The 23,500-nt window shown below is 48.7% G+C and overlaps 1 protein-coding gene across 2 annotated transcripts in view; it reads left to right on the top strand.

Moving 5' to 3' along the window:
• Positions 1-23,500, top strand: part of c16h11orf49 (chromosome 16 C11orf49 homolog) — a 53,523-nt gene that overhangs the window by 7,953 nt on the left and 22,070 nt on the right. The window contains exon 3 of one of the 2 annotated variants that reach the window (XM_035395066.1): positions 9,910-10,040. The exons of the other annotated variant lie outside the window; for it this stretch is intronic. Coding sequence (XP_035250957.1) covers positions 9,910-10,040 — 131 coding nt within the window. The remainder of the gene's footprint in view (positions 1-9,909; positions 10,041-23,500) is intronic. 2 annotated transcript variants of the gene reach the window in all.

Raw genomic sequence — 23,500 nt, 5'->3', positions numbered from 1 at the left:
ACAAACTTGGACTTTGGACCTCGGCTCCTTGACTGTGAACTCCCCTAGCAATTTTAACAGCCTTAACAACTGATTTGGTGCAAGTAGTGCTCTTCGACCCTTGATCTTTGTATTTGCGTTTACATTGCAAGTTGCTCTATGAGTGAGCATCTACCAAGTGGCGGTAAAGACTAATTACTTTTTACAAGGGTATATTTGTTATTTCCCGCTGATTAGGCCACTGGTCTTGCAGTTTCCAACATATGGCATTGGTTTTTGTTGGATTATAAGGTGGCCTACAGGAACAGCATCACACTGGCCCAGCCTTATTATTGGCTGAAATTCCTCCATTCTTTTCAGGTGGATAGGAGATGGAAAGATTCTTACGAGGCGCTCTCGCATGCTGCGGTTCAGTTCTGCGTCGCGTACGTCGACGGTGGAAGATGTTCAGCCTTTAACCGACGCGAAACCAAACTGAACGCCTCGCACCGAGGCGATGTCTCACAAGCTGATTGGTTAGAATTTTAGCATCATACGTGAATACAGTGATTACACCTCTCGTGTGCACCAAGGTTGGCCAGATCCGGTCTCGAGCAGCCCTTGGTTTTTTGTTTTTTTTGGTTTTTGGTTTTTGTTCCCTTCAGTTCACCAGTTACTCGATTGGATCAGTGATTAGGCCTAATTGGACCGAACTTGATTAGGCCAAAGCTTGAGTGAGTCATGCGGAAAAAACTGTACTCTATGGCCAGGCTTGCACTGCCTCTAACCTGCTGCCACAGCTGTTTTGCTTTGGGTGTTTTCACTGAAAGCCTCACTGAACAGACACACTCGCACTAAGGTATATATTTTTTATTCATTAGGTTAAGTAGATGTTTTTTTCACAATGTGGAAAGGTGAAATTGTGGGCTATGGGTAATGCAAAGTTGTTGCTTCCTTTTGTTGGAGAAAAAAAAAGTTACATCAAACATATATATTACCTAAATATTTCTCAAATAATAATATTAATATATTGTGAGACCTAGCATAAAAAGATTAAGTACAAGTTTTTTTTAAGTGTTTTGAAAGACAAACACATGTTGCAGTGAAAATAGTCTCAAAAATATCATTTATTTATTGATCCTTGTACTGTAGGTTTCAGCAGAGTAGAACATATGGTTCTTGAGATTATGACTAGAGACTCATGTCCCCTACAGGGGACAAAATGAATTGCCAGGGTTCAGGAGGATGTAAGTGTAAGTGCCGTGTGAGTTGTTGATTCAGATTTGTTGCTTCCACAGTTCCACAAGGATCCTATGCGATGCTTTGAGCCTATTTTGTATTTTTTCCTTCGACCGTCATTAAAATGGCCTCGTACTTTAGATGAAACAGACAGGTGCCTTAGGCTCACCCAACTGCAATTTACAAACATTTATTATTTTTATTTTATTACTTATTTTAGTTATTTTACAGGTACAGTTCTAAGAGGTTCTCTTCAGTCGGAAGTTCACTCAGTCAGCTCCCTGCAAATTGTACCCAAACTGAATTGGGCCCGAACCCTGTCTTGGTATTAGTTAGAGGAGGGTAGCAAACAGCTACGCTTACTTCATACTCCTAAATCCTAAACTCCTAAAGATGGAAACATTGAGTCGGTCTGATTGCAGCGTAAACACACGTGCAAAAACCGTGTGTAAAATCTCACAGTCCCACACGTGTTGGTCACCTGTTCGCTGTTACCGGTCGGAGAATAACACAGGCAAAACGAGTCAAAAGGTCAGAACCTGCAAACATTTCCACGGGACCAGGTGGAGAATGTTTTTGGAAGTTATTCCCCTTCTTCCCCCCGCCCCCCCCCCCCCCCCCCCCCCCCTTCTCGTTTGAAAAACGTCGCCAGAACTAAAACGGTCGACCGTGTGGTTAAAATCGGTAACGGCATCCCTTCGTGCCCTAACGCCTCTCTTCAGAGAGGGTTTCACCGTCCTCAGCGGGGTCTAACCCCACGTGAAAACGGCTTTGTGTCGCGTTGTGATAAAAGCCCGCCTGCTGAGCTTTCAAAACTTGTTCTGGGGCCTGGCTCCACGTTAGAGGAGCTCCGGACCTCTGAGTCCAGGGGACAGGGGTCCTGTGTTCCAGACACTTGCTCCGGCCGCAAGAGAATCCGGGGCTAAAAATCTTTTTTTTTTCACGCTAAATAATATATATATATTTGTTATCAGGAAATGGAACCGCAGCATGAAATGAGGCCCCCTGGGAGCTAACAGGGTGAAAATGTTTTCCTGGTATCAGTCGCCGGCCAGTAATTAGGAAATACACCTCAGCACAACGTCCTGCTGGGTTTACTTGCACCTGTTTGCCATATTGAAACCCCCAACGTGTATGAGTGTGATTTTTCAAATGGGACAATCCGAGAGATGTTTAATGTCTAAGTCCTCCTGGGCACTTTTAACTTTTTGAAGAGTAGGTTTTTTGCAATGTTTTTCATGGGTGTTCTAGAACTCCATTGCTTTCGGTTACCAGTAGTGATGAGCACTGGAATGTTCAGTTAAGAGCATTCTAATCGCATATTTGTGGTCTTACACTTGAAAGGGTTAAATGGGTATTTTGATACAGCGTCGGCGATGATGTGGCAGTGCAGAACTGGGACTAGTAAAATGTTGACTAGAAGGTTGCAGGTTTGAATCCCAGATGGGACACAGCTGCCATCGCCTTGACCCAGGATTATTTTTATACACAAATGGAGAAATGGATGTAGAGAAAGCAAGCTACTATGTATGCTTACGGACGAGAGCATCTGCCCAGCAGGTTATACATAACAGCGGCTGCTGTATGTAATGTAATCGCGCGTGGCAGCTATGTTTGTTTAACTTGGTAGGCCGTCTCTCGTTCTCCGTTTCCCAATCGCTCGTCAGTTACCCCCCCCTCGGCGCAGTGTGATGCTTACAGATGCGCCGTGACTCCCGGCCAATCGGGCTGTGTTTACGAAAGACCCCGTCGATCTGAGTAACGGCCAGGGTGCGTTTTAATGCAGCGCTGCAGCCGAAGGAGGAAACAGAGACGGCCCTGAGGGGGGCGTGGTTGCATGGAGATGCAGCGGAACGCGGGCAAAGCATTTGTGGCCCCCGCTGTCACGGAATCTGTCGTTACTGTCGATGCATGGAGGAGAGTATACTAGCTCACCTGGCCTGACAATTTCTGACAGAACACGCTGGTGGTTGAATAACGGATCAGGACAATACAACCTTGCCGTCCCACAAACAATTTCTTATACTGACTTTCATTGTGAAGTTACTTCTATTTAGATGCCCACCCAACCCCAAATATTTAAAGCAAACAATTATGTTTGCAGAAAAAGGAACCCAAGAATAGCACTCCCTCCTCACAACAAGAAAGTACAAAGTTTGAATCCCAACTGAGGGCCTTTCTGTGTGGAGCATGTTCTACTCGCGTCTGTGTGGGTTTCTTCCGGGTACTCTGGTTTCCTCCCACAGTACAGAGACATGCAGGTTAGGCTAATTAGAGACTCTACATTGCCCATAGGTATGAGGGTGTGAATGAAAGGCGTGTGTGCCCTGTTATGGACTGGTGACCTGTCCAGGGTGTATTCCTGCCTCTCGCCTAATGCATGCTGGGATAGGCTCCAGCCTCCCCTCCCCATGACCCTGACCAGGAATAAGTGGGTATAGATAATGGATGGATGGCAAGGAACTCGTTAATCTGCAATAGTGATCAAAAGTGATCGGCAGCGTTTGTTCCTGGCTGGGCACTTTGAGAAATTATTAGGATTTTCAAATTAAAGCAATGAATCACCATAAAATCACCATTGATTGTTTTGTTATGAATGATCTCAATTCATTGTTGTGGCCCTAGATTAAATTCTGTTTGAAGTCAGAATCACTCATTGGTAGAAATTGCCACAAGCCTGCATTTGTGTAAGTGAAATTCTTGATACACTGTAGTGAGTTGTAATTCAGTGCAGTTCTTCATTATAATCAATGGGGCAATTTGGTTGCAGCACAAAACCATGAAAGAGAACATGCACACAGAGAAGACAAAGACAATAAAAATAAAAGATAAAAAAAATATCAAGAATAAAATAAATAAGAATAAAAACATTTCTGCTGAGAGAAAAAAAAAACACTATATTACATTACATTACATTACAGGCATTTAGCAGACGCTCTTATCCAGAGCGACGTACAACAAGTGCATTAGTTCAAGGTGCAGAGGTGCAAAAGAAACACACTAGAGTGAAGTAAAGATCGTAGTGCCAGAAGTGACCACATAGATCAGGACTCCAACCCTGTAGAGTAACCTGTTCAGCAAACAACAATCTATATAAGTTCCCCAAGGCCTTAAAGATCTCTGTTCATTCATTTGAATGCAGTTGGAATAGGAGTGTTTGTGTCGATTACGTGTACGAGCGCGAGAGGTTCTGAACAGAACGCTGGTGATCAGACACAAGGCACCAGCCTTTATCTCACGTTACGCTGCTTACGGCGTTCGCTTCGCTAGCGTCTCGCGTTGCCGTTAGCCGCGGGCTAGTTTAAAAAAAAAAAATTTTTTTAGCTGAACTGGATGGAGCTGTAACCTCGCCTCGGCTAATCCGCCCGTCTCTTTACGGGACCCCCCCAGTCAGCGTGTGACACCGGGAGCCTCGTCGAGAGCGAAGAGCGAATTCCTCGGCACGGTGACGCCGGGCGTCTTTGTCCGTATCGCGCGGACGCCCTGAAAGGCTTTTTTCGTCTGGGGCAGGTGGGACAGGGAACCCCTGGGGGCCGGTCCTGATAAGGCCCTCATTCGGAAGGTTAGGTTACCGTGCGCTGCTGGACACGTTTGATCAAAGGGTGTTTGGGGAACGGGGGGGGGGGGCGACTTTTACCGCTCTGCACCGTGAACGCAAAGGGAAGGAGGAAACAAAAAAGGAATACATTACATTACATTATATTTATTTAGCAGACGCTTTTATCCAAAGTGACGTACAAAAAAGTGCATTTCATGGTCATAGACAACTGCTGAACACAGGTTCAGTAAGGTACAATACTTATTTTGTACAGCTATTTCTAGCCAAGAACACAGTTTAGTTCAGTTTAGTTTAGTGAACACTATTCTGACCTAACCTCTGCAAAGCCAACTAGGCAGAAGAATAAGCTACAGTATTAGGACAAATACAAATTACCAAAAAGTGCTGGGATGGGGCAACATGTAACAAGTGTCATGAAAAAAGGGTTTTTTTTTTTTTTTTTTTTTAAAGAGTGAAATATACAGTGTGGTGGTGGTTATTCTAGGTATAGTCTGAAGAGATGAGTCTTCAGGCCACGGTGGAAGATGGGTAGTGAGGGGGAGGTTCGGAGAGGGACGGGGAGTTCGTTCCACCACTGGGGAGCTAGGGTGGAGAAGCTCTGTGATCCCTTTGGGCGGGTGGGAGGGGTCACAAGGCGAAGGAGGAAAAAGGAATAATTTAAACCGGCGAGGCTGGAACAGAAGTCGGCTGCGTCGCTCGGATTGGAGCCGAGCGGGGTTGGGTCGGACCCTGCTGGAGGCTCTCGGGAGAGAGGGGGCTGGGCTTTAATGTACGGGAGGCCTTGGTCGCGCGCGCCCCTATCCGGCCGCGTCGGCGTGTTTCCGGGTCCGTGCTCCGTCCGCGGAAGACCACCATCGCGCGGGCGAACGCCGAGACGCCGGTCGCTCTGTCCGAACGACGGCTAGACCGTTCCGCTGCGAAAAAGCCATGGGGTTTTATTCGTTTATTTAACGTTTGAAACGCCAGACTGGGTAAACGAGGGGGTAGTTTTGAAACCGGATCCTGCTCTGTTTGGCGTAATTAAGTTTCGGATCTGTTGCTCGCGTAAACAGACATTTTGAGAGGTGTGGAGAAAAACTGAAACCAAAAACAAACACAGCGCTACATTCTGTGGGGCAGAATATTCAGTCTGTTAGCCGATTCCTCCGGGATCAAAGCTGCCATGATGCAGCCTGTGGTTGGTTTTTCCAACCAATCGCGTTCCCTTTGACCAGAAGAATCCTGGTTCAGAGAGTAAAAGTCCGTCTCGGTAATTCGTTCCAGTCACCTGGATCTGTGAGCTAATAGTACAATTCTTCAGTCAGGTAGAACTAATTAGAAATTAGAAATCGGGCTGGGCTGAGTTCACGGGTGGAAGAAAGACACGGTTTTTCGCGCTTATTCTTCTGCCTAGTTGGCTTTGCAGTGGTTAGGTCTGAATAGAGTTCACTGTGTGAACTAAACTGTGTTCTTGGCTAGAAATAACTGTACAAAATAAGTATTGTACCTTACTGAACCTGTGTTTAGCAGTTGTGTATGACCACGAAATGCACTTTTTGTACGTCGCTTTGGATAAAAGCGTCTGCCAAGTAAATGTAATGTAGGGGCGACATAGCTCAGGAGGTAAGACCGATTGTCTGGCAGTCGGAGGGTTGCCGGTTCAAACCCCGCCCTGGGCATGTCGAAGTGTCCTTGAGCAAGACACCTAACCCCTAACTGCTCTGGCGAATGAGAGGCATCAATTGTAAAGCGCTTTGGATAAAAGCGCTATATAAAATGCAGTCCATTTACCATTTAATGTAATGGCAGGACTTTCACTTTCGGTCCCCTGGACTCTCCGCCACTCGCGGCCTTCTCCGGCGTAAAGCGAACCGGGTCGCTGGCCGCGGACGCGTGCGACGCCGCGCTCGGCGCCTGTGTGTTAAGACGGCCGCGTCGCTAAGGAACCGAACCCGTGAAATCCTGTTCCGGGCGGCAGGTTGCCGAGTTAACGGCGAAAGCGGCCCCTCGATCGCCCGGACGGCTCGCCAGGCGTGATGTTACGGAGCGATTAAAAGGAGCTTTATGGACTTTTCAGAAGGAAACGACCCCCTGAACTGAATGTCATAAAACCGTCCGGCACTTTGGACAAGGCCTGTAAATCTGGCATCCTGAAGGGGGACTGCACTTCCAGCTCGAATTGGCCAATGCAAAATGCAAAGCACTGCACCCTCTCAGCCGACTGGGGGTTTCGTATCCGTTCCATCAGACACACACGTTGCCCTCTAACTCACTACCCCCCCCCCCCCTCGATTCGCAAAGGGTTCTGACAGCACCCCGACCATCCCTACTCCCACCCCCCCGGCTTCATGATCAAGCTTCAAGCCACCCTATGATGCCTTTGTGCTAATGTGCACAGTGTTGACAAATTGTAAATCTGGCAACCCTACACCAAGGTGAGACGGGGTAACGGTGCGTTTCAGCAACGGCGCGAGAGAAAGGCACAAAGCAATGCTCCGGTCGACACTACCCGCAATATCTGGCTGTGAACCAGCATCCCCGACCCACGATGTGCTGTCTCCAGCTCCAGGCTGAATCATTGCACAAGCTCTCCAACTTCCCTTTTTTTTTGGGGGGGGGAGGGGGGTTGGGGGTGAGGGATTCTTTCCTGTTGAAAGGGGGATAATTGCTTCCATCAGCTCCTACACTCTCTGTCATTGGCCTGTGTTCAATCGAAATTTGTCCTTGAGGTGCAAGTGAACACAACGGCAAACACTTTCTTCACAAGCCCAGCTTTGTGAGTTGGCAAACTGTGAAGAAAAAAAATTAAATTTTTTGCCAAACTAAGTGAGAAATGTTGCTTGAATTCCAGCCAATTTCTTCGGAAATTTGGGGAGGTGGTGTTAAAGAGCACTGAAGGCCACGGCGTTAAGCATGTCTGCTGTCAGGGCCTCTCGTGATTGGACGTTGGCGTTTCGGAGCCGGGCCGCCCTCAGATTTGGGTTGTCCCATGGTCACGAAAGGCAAAGGGACACGTAGGAGGAAAGACAGAACAGGTCTCCGGGCTTAAAGCAGAACGGGCCTGGAGTATGAATTATTGAAAGGCCCCTCTGTCTTTTCTCCCGGAGAGCCACCCTTCCCCAGGCTCTGCTTCCTGCAGGAAAGGCGAAGAGGTGATGTTTACCTGTTCACACGGAAATGGGCCACAGCCCGTCCTTGGGGTTATTTGCTCAAAGCGTGAGCTGCCGGGGGGGGTTAAACTCAAAGTAATGGGGTCAGGTTGGACTCCGTGTCGTTTCGACCGTCTTTTGGGAGGGAACGCTGTGCCCCGCGGCGTGGGGACGCGCGGCACCGTAAATGGCGGTAAAGCACGTCACCGAACAGGACCCCTCCTCTGCTGGTCGCAACAGAAGGGCCGTCTGAGTAGCGTAGAGGTATAAGCACTCGCCCACCACCACAGAGACCGGGGTTCAATCCCCGGCAGCGGTACTTCCGGCTTGGTCAGATGTTCCTACGAGGTGTGTGAGAAGCCGGTGAGGGTATGAGTGAGGGTATGAGTCCTGATCGTTGCATTAGCGACTCCTACTGGCCTGTCCAGCGGGGACAGATATCGTGAACCTCCGCACGCGTTATGCTCTCCCAGTGAAACTCCTCGCTGTCAGGTGAAAATAAGCGGCTGGCGACTCCACATGTATCGGAGGCATGTGGTAGTCTACACCCTACCCAGACTGACAGAGCTTAGTGCATCGACCAGGACTGTAGCTGGTCCACACGGGGAATCAGGATAACGACTAAATTAGGGAGAAAATGGGGGGGAAATGGCAACAAAAAACAAAAAAAACCTGCGACAGAAGGCACAAGTAATCATCCCCCAAATCTCCCCTGCTGTCTAAATAATGCTGTGCCTGTAAGCGCTGTGATGTCTGGATCATTCAGCGAGGCAAATACTTGTAAAAGGGACACACACACACACACAGGCACCACACACACAAGTGCAAAAGCAAATACCACGCACGCCTCTTTTCACTGCCGTCAAATAATGTCAAACGCTTGACGCGAACCATTGGCGTACGCGCTACGCGGGCAGAGACTGGCAGACGGGAAGGGAGAAGCGAATAAATGGAGCAGCAGATCAGGAGTAAATGCGCGCCATTAGAAGGTTAGCGCTGACGCGGTTCGCCCGCCCCGTTCCACACAGACTCCGCCGGCAAGAATAACTACCAGGTACAAAACCGCCGAGCGCCGCGATGGCCCCCCCCCCATCCCCCCCCACCCCCCCCCCCCCCCGCGCTCGTTTTCGGGGGGCCTATTAACGGCCACTTAGGCGGCGAGCCGTGAATGCGCCCGTCCCGCCGCCGCGCGTCTCTTTAAGAAGCCTCTCTCTCCCCCCGATTGCCGGGTGCGAGCGGACAATTTCGCGGTAATGGTTCCCCCCGCCGGTTTTTTCTCCCCCGAAGGTTCTGAAAAGGGGACAATCAGGGAAACGGGGGGGGGGGGCCCGCTCTGAATGCGGTATTGATTGCGGAGCGCGGACGCCGCGCGTTTCCCCCCTACCCCCCGGGGAGAAGAGCCCTTCAGAAATTCAATGGGCTCGGCGAGCCCCCCTGCCGCCGTTCGGGGAAAATAAAGCCGGCCTGAGAGATTGCGAGGGCCTCCCAAAAAAACGCGATTTTGCGCAACGGTGGTTGATTTTGAACCGTCCGTCGCTTCCCCGTTTTGTAAACAAGCACGGGGAAATTTGACGGCGAAGCAACTCGCGTAAAACCGAGTTGTTTGCGATAATTGACTCGAGGGAAACTCGCGACGAATCGCTGGCGGAAAAAGATTTATTTTGTTTGCGTGCGGAGACCTGGGAGGGTCAACTGCCACGTGCTTAGCTGTGAGTTTAAATCTGAAGACCGCAGAGCTGCATTAAAAATGAAACGCCTATCAGAATCTGTGAAATGAAGATTAGCTGTTCCAGTTGTAATGCAGTTTTTTGGCCTGGGTGTTCTGAGTAGGTTTTTTTGGAATGTTTTTTCAACAGTCTTAAGTTAGTGTTATAGAACTCCGTTGTATAGTTAAGAACATTCTGATCGCATATTTGCGATCTCACACCTTGAAGGTTTAAATGTGAGGTTTAAACTGCAGCTGGTTCTGGATGTGCGTTTATGAAGGACGCGACGCGACGCCATTCTCCCGCTGTCTTTGGGCAGCTTCGGCAGCGTGAGGAGCGGGAACCACGTCCTGTTCAGGGAGTTCGCCTACGTCAAGGCCACGCCCCACAACAGGGCCTCCTTCGTCCGCGTCTTCTGGAGGAGCTTCAGGCAGATCGGCAAGAACGGAGGTGAGTGTGTGTGTGTGTGTGTGTGTGTGTGTGCGTGCGTGTACGTTTTTACGAGTCTCTGGTCTTAATCTCGAGAACGATTTATTCTACCATGCTGAAACCTACACTACGAGGGACATTCGATAAAAATAAATAATATTTTAGAAAACATTTTTGGCATCGAAGACACCTGTAATTTATGTATAAAAATGAAAGCGCTTTTAACTTTTTTTTTCTTGCCGGGGTCTCAAGAGGATATGTGAATTGGGGGTGCCATTTTGTTTCGGGCTTCAGGTTCACGGCTTTGTGCTGGTTGTGGGCCCTCTTAGAGCCGCCTCCCTCTCCCGCTCACCCTGCATCGTATTCGGCAGTGGGCGCCATGTGATCCGTTTTACACTTTGTCTGGGTCTTGGGCGCACGGGGCGACGACGCTGACGTGCTCTGCGTTCTTCCTCTGAGCAGGTGTCCCACCAGTAATGACTGAGATATGATCTGTCGAGTGCGTTCTTATAAGGATGCATAAAGGATAGCAATGTGATTTACAAAATGGCAGTTGTCACAATCCCACCAAGGAGAGGAGGCACGAAACATTCAAGGCTTTTCACCTGGGTTAAGCTACTGTTTTCAGTTTGTTTGTTTTTTCAGTCATTAAAAACAAAATCATTTTCAGTGTGCATGTCTGATATGCTTAAGGTAAGGAAGAGCATGTTGTATTTGGAATCGAGGGCAGAGTTACCCTTCCGTGACCCAACAAAAAAAGCCTGGAGTTGTTTTTCTCAACTGGAGTACTGGGTTTTTAAACCTGAGGAGTCTGAAACAGATGTTTTCCTTCGCGGTAAGCGTAACAAACTCGCTGTTTGCATTTGAGTGGAGACAGTTTACCAAACTCATGGGTCAGCGGGGCACAAATGAGACGAAAACATGCCGTGTCATCGTCTTCGTGCCCCGGCAAACCGAGGCCATTGCAGCGGCAGTTTATTGGACGGAAGGAAGGAAGGCAATCGCAACGAAACAGACGGAGGGACGCGCTTTCGATTTCCCTCTGGGAGCCTGCGCCCAATTTTCTTTTTTTTTCTTTTTTTTTTTTCTTGTCAGCGCTCATCCCTCGTTTGACTCGGGCTGCCGAGGCCCCAGCGGGAGACGGGCGTGCTTATTCTGTCACTCCGGAACGTTCCGGGCTGACAGGCGACGCCGAAGAACACCCCCCCCACCCCCCCCCACCCCCCCCCCCCCCCCCCGTCTCCACCTGTCTGTCTCTCGCCCGCGAGGTGCTACCCGCTAGCGCCAGCTGACAATTTAGGATTCAATTTAGGTGCGGCAGGAACGTTTTGACACGTCGGACGCAGGCTCTTCAGGGACTCTCGCGCAGAGGGGGGCGAGAAGGTCCTTTCTGGGGGCTTCGGAAGCGCGGATGTCCTGCATGCAATTACAGCCACGGGGTTGGGGGGGGGGGGGTTTGGGGGTCGGGGGGGGGGGGGGGCGGCGGTGTCTGTCATCTCTGGCATTAGGGCCCCCCTGAGGGTCTCTGCGAGGCTCAGCTAACGACTTTCCCCCCCGTCGGGAGCCGGATCGCGGGCCCGAGCCGGGGCGCCGGCCTGCCTGCTTACGGCCGGTTGCATCCGGGGACTCAGGAACGACGGCCGCTCCCACGCTTTTACACGCGATTTAAAAAAAAAAAAATGTCTTACGGGTTATTATAGAACAAGGCTGTGATTTTCTTCCATGAATTCACAGAAATAAATATCCTCTCATGCCAACTTTGGACGGTGTAAAGCGAACAGCTTGAGTGATCCGGAAAAAAGGGCTGGAACAACCAGGAACAGGGCTTAGTCTTAAACCTCAGGTAGTTGACTGATTAGCCTCAGATTCAGACGCGTGAAATACCCGCGTTCCTTCTAGAAAAAACTCTCTGCCTATCTGGACGTAAAGGTTGCCTGAAATGTATTGGACAGCTTTTCTTTGGGCAAACATGCCTGTCTATTCAAATATTTCTCCCTGTGTCGAAATAAAAGTTAAGTTTCGCCATCGAATAATATAATACCGCTCTGAAAGGAAAGTATTTTTTTTTTAAGTTTTATAATTTCACCTAACAGCTTCTTAAAGAAAACGGTGGTTTTAACTTGAAGGCTAAACAGGGCAGGTTGCTGGCAATCTAAAAAAAAAAATTTCTGCACACGCTCAGCTAAATTGTTGATTTTTTTTCCGGCATTAAAACGTCTCGTAAATCGAACGTGTGCAAACATGTCGTTAAAGCTGCAGCCTGAAATGCCTCCTTTGTTTCCCTTTTTTGATCTTTTGATTATCGAGGGTTGCGTTAAGTATGCCACTGTGAGGGCGGGCGGGGCTACGGTTTTCTTCAGTTCGTACGTGCTCGCGTCTGCTTAAATATTTACATTCCTGTTCACAAATGTCATTCTGCGTTCAGTTTTGGTCGCTTCCACTCCAAGTGGAAGACGGTTTGCGAAACTTTTTTTTTTTTTTTTTTACGTATCAGATTTAAAACCATCTACAATCCCCGAGTTTGGGTAATGATCCCACTTTCTGGGCCCAAATGGAATCCAGTGTGAGCAGAACCGGCTTAAACTTGGGTATCTAAACAATAAAAGCCCCATTTGCTTAAATTCATTACTGTGCATTAAGCACAAATGGTAAATGGACTGCATTTATATAGCGCTTTTATCCAAAGCGCTTTACAATTGATGCCTCTCATTCGCCAGAGCAGTTAGGGGTTAGGTGTCTTGCTCAAGGACACTTCGACACGCCCAGGGCAGGGTTTGAACCGGCAACCCTCCAACTGCCAGACAGTCGCTCTTACCTCCTGAGCTACGTCGCCCCAACAAATCTCATTGCTGTTTGATTTCTACAATCCCTTGAGCAGAATGACCTGACTTTTTGGGCAAATTAGGGAAGGCATTTTGCCAACAGGTGATTATGGCTGTAGATTTTCCTTTATAGCTTTCTTGAACGTTTTTATCACCTAATTCCCTGTACCTTTTAACAGGAAATCTTGGTACAGATTGTGTTTAGAATTTAGTGGCGGCTGCACTTGAGAGCAGTTTCAATCCCACCAGTCGGAATCTGTCTTGGGAGTGTTGCAGTGCTAATGGAACTGAAGTCCTTAGTCTCACCTTATTTCTCATAAAACCGATTCGTTTGATTCAGTTCAGTTTGACTAATTGTCCATGATTTCTTTGTTTTGTCCGTTCAAACCTACGCATGTCTTGAGAATCTGGTTGCCGGACCCATTTTTTTAAAAATGCACCTGTTATCTGAGGTTATGCTAAAAACCCATGTATGTAATCAATTTAACAATGTTATCTGACACAGCTGGTCATTATAAAACATCACACTGAATTTTTGTTTTTTCCACTGAATTATTGGAATAACTTGTGCACCAAAATGTGTTTAAAATGTCTTTTCACGTGTAAAAATAAATGGACAAATGGTTCTCCATCTTTTGTCCAAGAATACAATCTAGAATGGCAGATGGCATTGCATCAAAAATGCAATCATGCTTATTAAGAGTTTCATGTAGACTTTAGGCAGCTCTTGTCACTGATATTTTCCTGAAAACAAAGTAATGTTCTTCAAACACAAAAAACACATGTGGTTTTGGTTACTCGATTGAGATCTGACAGTTTTGAAATAATGGCTTGTCAGTGACGTCTCCTAATGACTGGAGAAGAGGAAGGATTGCAGCAACGCAACCACAAGAGAGGGAAAGAGGGGGAGAGAGAGGGAAAGAGAGGGAGTGGTAAAGGGGGAGAGTGAAAGAGGGGAAGAGGGGGAGAGAGGGAAAGAGAGAGGGAGATAGATGGAAAGAGAGGGAGAGGGAAATGGGGAGAGAGAGAAGGAAAGAGAGAGGGAAAGGGAGGGAAACGGGGAGGGAGAGATAGATGGAAAGAGAGGGAGAGGGAAAGGGGGAGAGTAAAAGAGGGAAAAAGAGAGAAGGGACAAGGGAGAGACAGAGGGAGGAAGGGTGACACAGCCTCGCAGGGAAGCCGGATCAGGAACCCAGCGGAGCGGGGAGTTTCAGTTAGCACCACGGTCTGCGAGAAAACCAGGGAGGGATAATTTAATCGAGGCCGAAGTGTGTCCGCGAACCCGTTCACCTCAGGCTGCGGTCCGAGGGCGGCTCCTCGGTCTGTCCCGGCTCGCCGGCGGCGAATGGAATCGGTTCGTCTCCGGCGAGCACCTCGCGGTCCCCCCCGGTTACGGCCACGGCGCATCTCACGGCCCGGTCACCGCAAGGCTACGCGCGCGTCTTCGTCGCAGGAGCGCGTCTTCATTGCGGGAGCGCCCTCTCCCTCTGTGTGTGGGAAACGAGAAGCCGCACCGAGACATTTTTCACTGAAAGCGCGCGAAGGGAAGCTCATTTTCAATCTAGGGTTTTCCCTTCCATTAAAACCACTGTAATTTGTGATTTTTAAAAAAAAGTCATATCCCAATGACTGTTATATTAACATTTATTGAAAACATATAGACATAGTGTAATCAATTTACAGCCTTATTTCTGGTATAGGTATTGGAAAGTTCTAACATGATCATAAAATTATGCTCTTCTTGATGGTGTTTGGCAGTTGCAGGTTTCCATATTTTGAGCCACATGCTATTGGAGATTAAGGGAGGAGGAATTACAGGGTTTAAATGAATCGTTTAATATGACTTGCAATAAACGAAAGGCGGTATTCTAGCCAACTGCTTGAAAAAACGCACACTTGACGTAGAGCTAATGAATTCAAATTGCCGAGTTAACTTTGAGCTCGCGCGTGTGGGAACCCGAGGAGACGCGCTGTATTAATCCGCTTCAGATCCCTCGTAGTTTCCGTCAGCTGCGGATTCGAAAGGGGATCTGCTTCGTGCGTTTTTCTTGGGCGCCGTCTGGGCGCGAAAAGCCCTTCTTTCGTGCTGACGTTTCCGCGGAAAGACGCGTTTATTTACGGCGTCTACGCTTGTTTACGTAACCCGACCTACTCCGGGCATCTCTGCCGATTTTAAACTCTCTCCGTCGGTGCGTCGGCCTGTGTCCGTTCCCGGTCGCGCGCCGCGGACGCGGCCGCCCGGGGCGCGGGGGAAACGGAAGCGGGTTAGCCGGCGGTTTGGGTGAGAGGATGGATGAAGCGGCGGGCCCAGGTGCAGGGGGCGGGCCCAGGTGCAGGGGGCGGGCCCAGGTGCGGGGGCGTGCCGGCGCGCGGCCGGCCGCTAATTAGCGGTTGGCTTCGGCTAATTACGAGCTCTCTGAAAGCCGACGGCCCAGAGGAAGCCGCTCCGCTCCGGTCCTGCGTGCTTTCATTGTCGAGAGTCTTTCCAGTCCTTTCTTGTCTTGCGGTGTTTGTAAACACCAGTTTTATCTGCATTGATTCCCTAACCCCCCCCCCCCACTCCCCCACTTTCTTCACAGTGCTTCGCTGTGCGTTTGCGTGCAGTCAAGGTGGCCGCTCAAATTCACAGCGACACCAGCCGGGCAAGTCGGCGAGCCAAGAGTCGTCTAAAACTACCATGTGTCTGTAGACCAGAGAGCTCGCAGCAGAGGAAGGAGCTCGACCAGGCACACTCAAATCTGGCCCTCGCCCTGATTTTCATTCTTCCCCTCTAATCTGGACTGGTTTAAACCCGGGCCACCGGGGGAGTGTAATCTCTAATCGCCAGTCAGTGGCATTTTAATCCATCTATTAACTGTTGGGTAGAGAAGAAAACCAGCGGTGTTACATTACATTACATTACATTACAGGCATTTAGCAGACGCTCTTATCCATTGCGACTTACACAACTTTTACATAGAATTTTTACATTGTATCCATTTATACAGCTGGATATATACTGAAGCAATTTCGGTTAAGTAACTTGCTCAAGGGTACAACGGCAGTGTCCTACCCGGGAATCGAACCTGCGACCTTTTGGTTACAAGCCCAGTTCCTTACCCACTGTGCTACACTCCGTCACTGTGTTGCTGGCCTGGAGAGATTTGAGTACCCCCTGAACTACGCCCTCTCCTCCTCCTCGCTCGGCAAAGACCCGCCTTTTCCCAGCGCGCCACGGGAGGGCTCGAGCACGGGCGTCACTTTTTGGCAGCTTTCGCTAGGCATGATGGGATATCGAATCCAATACAAATACAAAAGGGCTATGCCCCTGTTTACATGTTAACGAGTTCCCCCTTCCTTGCAAACGCGGTGAAACCAAGTTAAGCTAACCTCCCATGCAGCTGAAGGCTGTAGGTGTACAGTAAGTCTCAGGTAATTCACAGAAGATCACTGGAGATTATGATTTAATGCTGCCAACCAAGGTGCATTGTAAGACACTGTTTATAGTAAACAGGGCAGAAATTGCTGGGTATTATAGGATATTACCTCAGTGCTCCCTGGTTATCGTTTGAGGGAGGTCTCAACTCGGGTCCAGTTTTAAAGAAACAGCCATCTTCACCTGCTTACACGCCACCTCTTGCATTGGTTTTGCACCACAGCCTTCAATGGTACGACACGCAGAGCATACGTCTTGCTAGGTACTCATTTGTAAATCTGGGTTTTATTTTTCATAGTCCGTTGAGGTTAAGTGCCTGAACTGGGGTTAAATGAGGCAGCGGTCCATGAGGAATTTGAGCCAACCAACTTCTGGGAAGCGGTCTTCAACTGCTTTCTTGTGACATTTCACACGTTCCTTGAACGTCAGCAGGGTATGCAGGCCCTGCCTCGATGGGATCTTTCCTTTTCTTCTAGGGAGCCATTCAGAAAGCCTGCTAGATTGCCCTTTGCCACCAGGGCAGTGTGCTCAGTCTCCACTGAAGACCTGAACTTCTCCTCTTTAGTACGGGCGACAAAGTCACTTCCGTAGGCGTCGAGCGAGCGAGTGCCAGTGATTGGACGACTAGGCGAACGAGTGCCGTTTGAAAAGAGTAGCGCGTGCGGAGAAAGTGGCACGGTGGAAAGTCAGGCAGACACAGTGGAGCGAGCGTTATGGGCTTCCTCAGGTCAGCTGGACTCAGATCTGAGGGCTGCTGGGTGTCTGGTCCCGTTAAGGCGCCGTTTGAGTTGGGCCGGATGGGTCCCGCCGTCTGGTCTCCCACCTGGACTGTGGGCCGGCCGGCGGCCCTGCTGGGCACCGCTCGACGACGCCACGGGAGGGAGGGCTTTTAAATCAGCCGGAACGACAGCGCGTCGCCAGTCTCTGGCAATGCCCGCCAGTCGCCCCCGGCTGCCCGCGGTCCGTCCATTCAGCTGCACGACGCGTCTATCTCCGAATCCCGATTCGCGGCAAACCCGATTTGCGGCAGACCAACTGGCCACCTGTTCATTCCCTTGAAATTTAGGTTACATCAGGGGGACAAAGTTTTTGGTCAGGCTTTGGGGACTTTTGGGGACAGTGACCATGTCTACACGCCTAAATGTATTGAGTTGCTGCCACGTGATTGGCTGATTAGATATTTGCGTTAACGGGTGCAGTTTGCAGTTGAACAGGTGTACCTAAAGAAGTGGCCGGTGAATGTATATATATTACCTTTAGTCAGCATTTCTCAAACTATGGTTCAAGACGCAAAATGGGATGATTATGCTACTACGTGTATTTGATGGGTCCCTGAAAGGTACAAAATTTCTAATTTGGGTCTCGATATTAAAAAGTGTTTCTAAGTTCAGTCCTGATTTTAATACGTTTCAGAACTAGTGCCATTAGTAAAAGGTCTACGCCTTTTACTAATGGTGTAAAAGGCGTAGACCTTTTACACCATTTAAAGTAAAATATATATTCTTCTTCCTTACTGGTGTTGATTTATTTACCCATCTGCTTTAATAAGTAAATAACAAAATGAGCCATTCACTTTTATTTACTTTAAGCTTTAACCGGACAGGTCAGCTGACAACTCAGTTATCTTTTGCAGTGGCAGTGTGGGGAATGGGTGTGAGCGAAGAATTCGGGGGATCACGCAGCCAATCAGGCGCCGGCCCGTCCGCTTCGGTGGCCTCAGATGCAGGGGCTGTTTTTGTGAGAATCAGACCAGGGGCACCGGGGTTAACACCCCCTACTCGAGCTGCGTAATCCCGCTTTGTTAACCGGGCGTCGTACGACACCACAATGCCGTCGGCCGGGTCACGTCGTCCTTTTCACCGCCTCAAATTAGCCCGTCCCTGTTCAAGCGCCCTTCGTGCCTCTCGTCACGGGGGGCTTCCGCCCCCCCCCCCCCCCCCCCCGTTCTTTCGGCCCGAGCGCCAATCGCCCGCCGAGAGGCGCCTTTGACCGCGGCGGCTCGCCTTCCGAGCGAGCCCGTCCGATTAGAGGCCTTCTGCGAGCGCTCCTGGAAGAATGTACCTAGTTAGGATAATACGATTACGTTAGTAATTATTTGGCAGGATTGTTTTTGTCTGATTAGGCAAATGTGATTCCAGTGCTAGTTTGTACTTGGTAGGATTGTTGTTTGCTGAACAGGTTACTCTACAGGGTTGGAGTCCTGATCGATGTGGTCACTTCTGGCACTGCGATCCTTACTTCACTCTAGTGTGTTTCTTTTGCACCTCTGCACCGTGAACTAATGCACTTGTTGTACGTCGCTCTGGATAAGAGCGTCTGCTAAATGCCTGTAATGTAATGTAATGTAAAGAAGGGCTGGCCGGCTGAGCCTCGGCACACGCGCTCATGAATATTCATGAGGCCGGACAGGTGGGGCGGGGCCTCCCCCCCTCCGCGCTGTCAACAGGGCTCCGGGCGTGTCTCTGCCGGCCTCCTCTCTGCTGCTCTCATTAGCCTGACATGTCGCCAAAGACCAACAAGGCAGAACTACGGGGTGAAGGGGGGGGGGGGGGGGGCGGAATGACACGGCAACAAACCCAAGCCGATCGCTGTCAGGTTGACAGGAGTAATGAGCAGGTCTCTCGATAGGTTTGGCCGGGCGCGGAGACAGTGTTGCTTCGGCTTCGCTCGACCTTCGGAAGTCAAATCTAAGGTGAACGACGGTAAAAAAATAAACCGCCGTCGTACAAGACTGTGGAGCCGCAGAACGTGCCGGCGGAGACGGGCTGTGAGAGACGTTGGGGGGGTGGGGGGGGTTGGGGGGGGTCTGTTTGGTGGGATGCCGTCATGTGCACAGCACGGTGTAGGAAATGCAGCCCCTGATGATGACGACACAACGTTAAATAAGTCATGTTTAAGCTTTGTCGTTTTTTATTGACTTCTTCTCACTTTCAACAAAAGTTTGACCAACAGTGCCCACACTTTTTGCGTATCTCCGTAGATGGCAGACCCGGTGCTGCAGTCCCAGAGATGACTCTGGTTGTTCACCGTCTCTGCACCTCCTCTCTTACTGGATTATTTATCAGGATTAATGAGCACGGGTGACCGTGAGATTTAAGGCGCTCAGGAATTCACTGTTCAGGCTCCAGATATCCTGATTCAGACTCCTAATCTTCACTCGGACTGTGGGGTCAAGCTTGGGAGAAGCAACACGAGCCTCTTCGGTGCTTCCTGCCCTTATCCAAACAGCTCTCCAGGATTCAATCAGATACGCTTTGGCTGAATATGCAGTTTAGCCAAAACCAGACAATTCAATCCAACCTTAAATTAATTAAAGGCTGGGGTTTAGGGCGCCTGTGCAATGAATCCGTTTCCCCACTGTTTCAGTACCATTAATAAAGTAGAAGAGCGTGGGAATTTAATATTATGTGCCATGAAAACACCTCCCTGGTGATGTAGGGGCAGACCGGCATGACAAGATCATTGCTGAGTACGGGATGAAAGATCCCATGAGACAAAGTCAAATATAATCATATATATGGTGAGGTCCATGAAGACATATTGTTTATTGATTTGGCTCTGTACTCCACAATTTTTAGATTTGTAATCAAACAATTGTTAAACAATGTTTAAATGGTTAAAGTGCAGATTCTCAGCTTTAATTAAAGGGTATTTTTATACATTTGTGTTTCATCATGTAGAAATCACAGCACTTTTTATACATATTCCCCCCATTTCAGTGCGTCATAATGTTTGGGACAAATTGCTTCACGAGTGTTTCTGATTAGTCAGGTGTGTTCAATTGCTTCCGTAGTGCAAGTATAAGAGAGCTTTCAGTATCTCGTCTTGATTCTTGGCCTTTGATTGCCTTTGGAGTTTGTTATTGGTGTTTGTCAGCATAAGGGCTAAATTTGTACCAGTGAAACTCAAGGAAGCCGTTATGGGGCTGAGAAATAAGAAGAAAAAAACAGTCAGAGACATAGGCCAAACCTTAGGCTAACCAAAATCAACTGTTTGTAACATCATTAAGATGAAAGAGAGCACTGGTGAGCTCCCTTGAGCAGCAGGCTTCAGCATACTGTAAAAGAACATGTGGTTCTTTAGATTAAGACAAGACTCATGTCCCCTACAGGAGACGACAGGTCTTTGAAGGTTATTCAAGGTGAAACAGGGCCGGATGTCGGATGTTAGCAGTAGTAGCTGATGACGTGGGGTGATAATGTGCTTTTGTACAACACTTTTGTAAATTCATGCAAATCGGGAGTGGAGGACTTCTGTCTGCATGGTCTTAGATGGTGTTACCAAAGCAGGGGGAATCCCTGTGGTGCACAATTCCGTGTCTCAACATACCGGAGTGTTCCTGTCAGGCGTGGCCCCGATACTGCGTGTCAGTCATCCCGTGAGACCCACGCCTGGCCCACAATGCACCTGTGCTGGGATCGGCTTCTTCATCATCATCCTCCGACGAACATTTCAAAAAATGACAGGACTTCTTTTTTTTACATTTTAGAATTTCAGCGATTTTGGCAGTTTTTCGGTTGGATGACTAAGCATGGACAAAAAAGTTTTACCACAGACCATGTAATGTCCACGTACAAATGCATTTCAGAGGCCCTGGTCCTGCAAGGAAGAAATGGCTCTTCAGTCTTTGAATTCTGGGCAACAACAAGGTCACGGAGTGTTGTGACAACACTGCGAAAATGATTTTGTCTTATTTCTTTGGGAGGCCTAATTAATCGTAAATAACAGGAGTAAACCTGTAGACAGATCACCTCTAGGCTAATAGAGGTAAACGCTCGTGAGCGTGACGGTATGTCCTCTGGCTCTGGAGAAGGGACGTGCCCACAGCCAACGGGTGTTACTCGGAGTCCTTCTTTTTGCCATTTGCAATAGCCCATCCGGATTAAAAGCGGGGCATGTTTGCGCTGGACAAACAGATCCTGCTTCCTCGCACGGGGGAAAGCGTGCCATTGGTGTTTATCCAGGGAAGAAGGAGCCTCCCATTGGCTACGAATGTAAGAGCGATTGGGCATGGGGCCGGTGTCTGATGCCTGCTGCCAGACAACTTCACAATTTATCCAGGATAAATTGTTGGGATTATTATTATTTGGGATAACTATACACAAAGGTGCCACAAGAACTAACTGATGTAATTAGATGGGTTTCTGCCATCTAAACACAGAATTTGGTGATGTAAAACATCAATGGCGACTTCTGTTGGCTACCTGCTATAGGCTACCTGTAGCATTTGTGAGACAGTTAGCTTCTCCCCGCTAACATAACATAGCGGTAAGTGAGCATAGGGTTCCTTGGGTTACCACTGTGTTCATTTTCCCACAACGCACCACGTGTCACCATAGAGCAACAGAGCTCTTAGCCAGCCGGTGCTCACTGTCCTGTATTTGGCCCGTTTGTGGGGTCAGCGGATTTGGGGAAGTGCACCCAAGGACAGGGTGCGTTGCTGCAGCTGCATTTCCCCCCTGGCCTGGAGGCATAACTGCCGATTACACACGCGGGGGAGAGAAACAAACAGGTGCGTAAACTGTTCAAAATAAATAATTTAAAAATAAAACGGCAAAACCGTCGATGGCGTTTCTGCAGCGCGCTCCCGTTGTGTCTCCCCAGCGGTTTGTCTCTCTCCCGAAACGCAGCGAATCGACCCTAGCTCGTCAGAAGCGCGGTTTTTATACCGTGCCTTTAAGTGCGTCGCTCGGCCCTGTTTCGCGTGTAGACGTTCCGTCGCGCGGCCTGCTTGCTGCGTTAATAGAATGATAAATCCGCAGATATCCAGCAGAAGGGAGGGAGGTTAGTGCTGAGGCGAAAACGATCTGTTTCTAATTAGCATCCCCGGCCGGGAGGCGTGACTAATTTCTTCACAGCTGATTCGCCGGAAAAAAAATGAGCGCCAGCCGATTCCGCGACCCATCTGTTATTCAACAACAGCCCCCCCCTCCTCCTCCTCCTCCTCCTCCTCCTCCTCCTCCCTCGTCCCCCCTCTCTCTCCAAGACTGGGGCAGAGCACTCTGCGCGCACAATGAGCGGTTTCTGCGCCGTGCGCTACTTGGCGAAACGGCAACATTGACAAGCCGGCTCCCCTATCAAGCTCTGAATCTCCTCGTTTACTCTGAATCTCCTAATTTACTCTAAATCTCCTTCATTTACTCTGAATCTCCTCGTTTACTCTGAATCTCCTCATTTACTCTAAATCTCCTTCATTTACTCTGAATCTCCTCGTTTACTCTGAATCTCCTCATATACTCTAAATCTCCTCATTTACTCTGAATCTCCTAATTTACTCTAAATCTCCTTCATTTACTCTGAATCTCCTCGTTTACTCTGAATCTCCTCATTTACTCTGAATCTCCTAATTTACTCTAAATCTCCTCATTTACTCTAAATCTCCTTCATTTACTCTGAATCTCCTAATTTACTCTAAATATCCTTCATTTACTCTGAATCTCCTCATTTACTCTGAATCTCCTTCATTTACTCTGAGTCTCCTCATGGCTCGAATACAAATCCGTTGATACGAGCTGGGCAAAAAAAAAGGCACTTTTGTTCTCCTAAAATGTCTTTATTATTTTAGGCCACAAGCTGCCTTTGACAGTCATTTATCATATTTGACATCTTCAGCAAAGAATGCCAGTCTGTGTATAACACACAAAAACTGTTTCCAAACCAAAAAAATTAGTTCTACAGATTTCCTTTCCACTTTCTGAAATCCACAGGGCCTTCGCATATCTCCAGTTATATGAAAGAGGATTATGGCTAATAATGTTAATAATCGGTTGTTTCTGAAGTCACGTTGACTACTGTTTAAAGGAATATGAAAGCAATATAGCTTAGAACTATTATTCCCTGCTTTGGGTGATTCATGCTTCTATCTTTTTTTTTTAACAGTGTGTATGAGGGGAACCAGATACCGGGATTGGAGAGAGAGAGAGAGAGAGAGTGTGTTCTCGTATCATTTCTGGTGCTTTCCCAGGTGGATACGGTTTCCCTTTTTATTCTGAAAATTGGCGTTTCAGCGCTCTTTAATGAGAGACGGGAGTAATCGCACGCCGTTTCCAGCGCCGTGCCTGATGAGACTCGGTGTTTGACGGGCGCGCCGTGATTTTCACCCTTAATGAGGGGATCATTCGAAAGCCATTCGGAGGGGTAAATCACCACGCGCTCTGAGATTTCCCCCGTCAGAGAGAGCGGTTCCCCCGCCGCGGACTGCATGCCGATCACGATCTCCACGTGGCGCTTTCTCTTTTTTTTCC

This window comes from Anguilla anguilla, chromosome 16, assembly GCF_013347855.1.
Source record: "Anguilla anguilla isolate fAngAng1 chromosome 16, fAngAng1.pri, whole genome shotgun sequence".
NCBI classification, from domain to species: domain Eukaryota; kingdom Metazoa; phylum Chordata; class Actinopteri; order Anguilliformes; family Anguillidae; genus Anguilla; species Anguilla anguilla.
The sequence above is the reverse complement of the archived record's forward strand: the minus strand, read 5'-3'. Positions and strand labels throughout refer to the sequence as shown.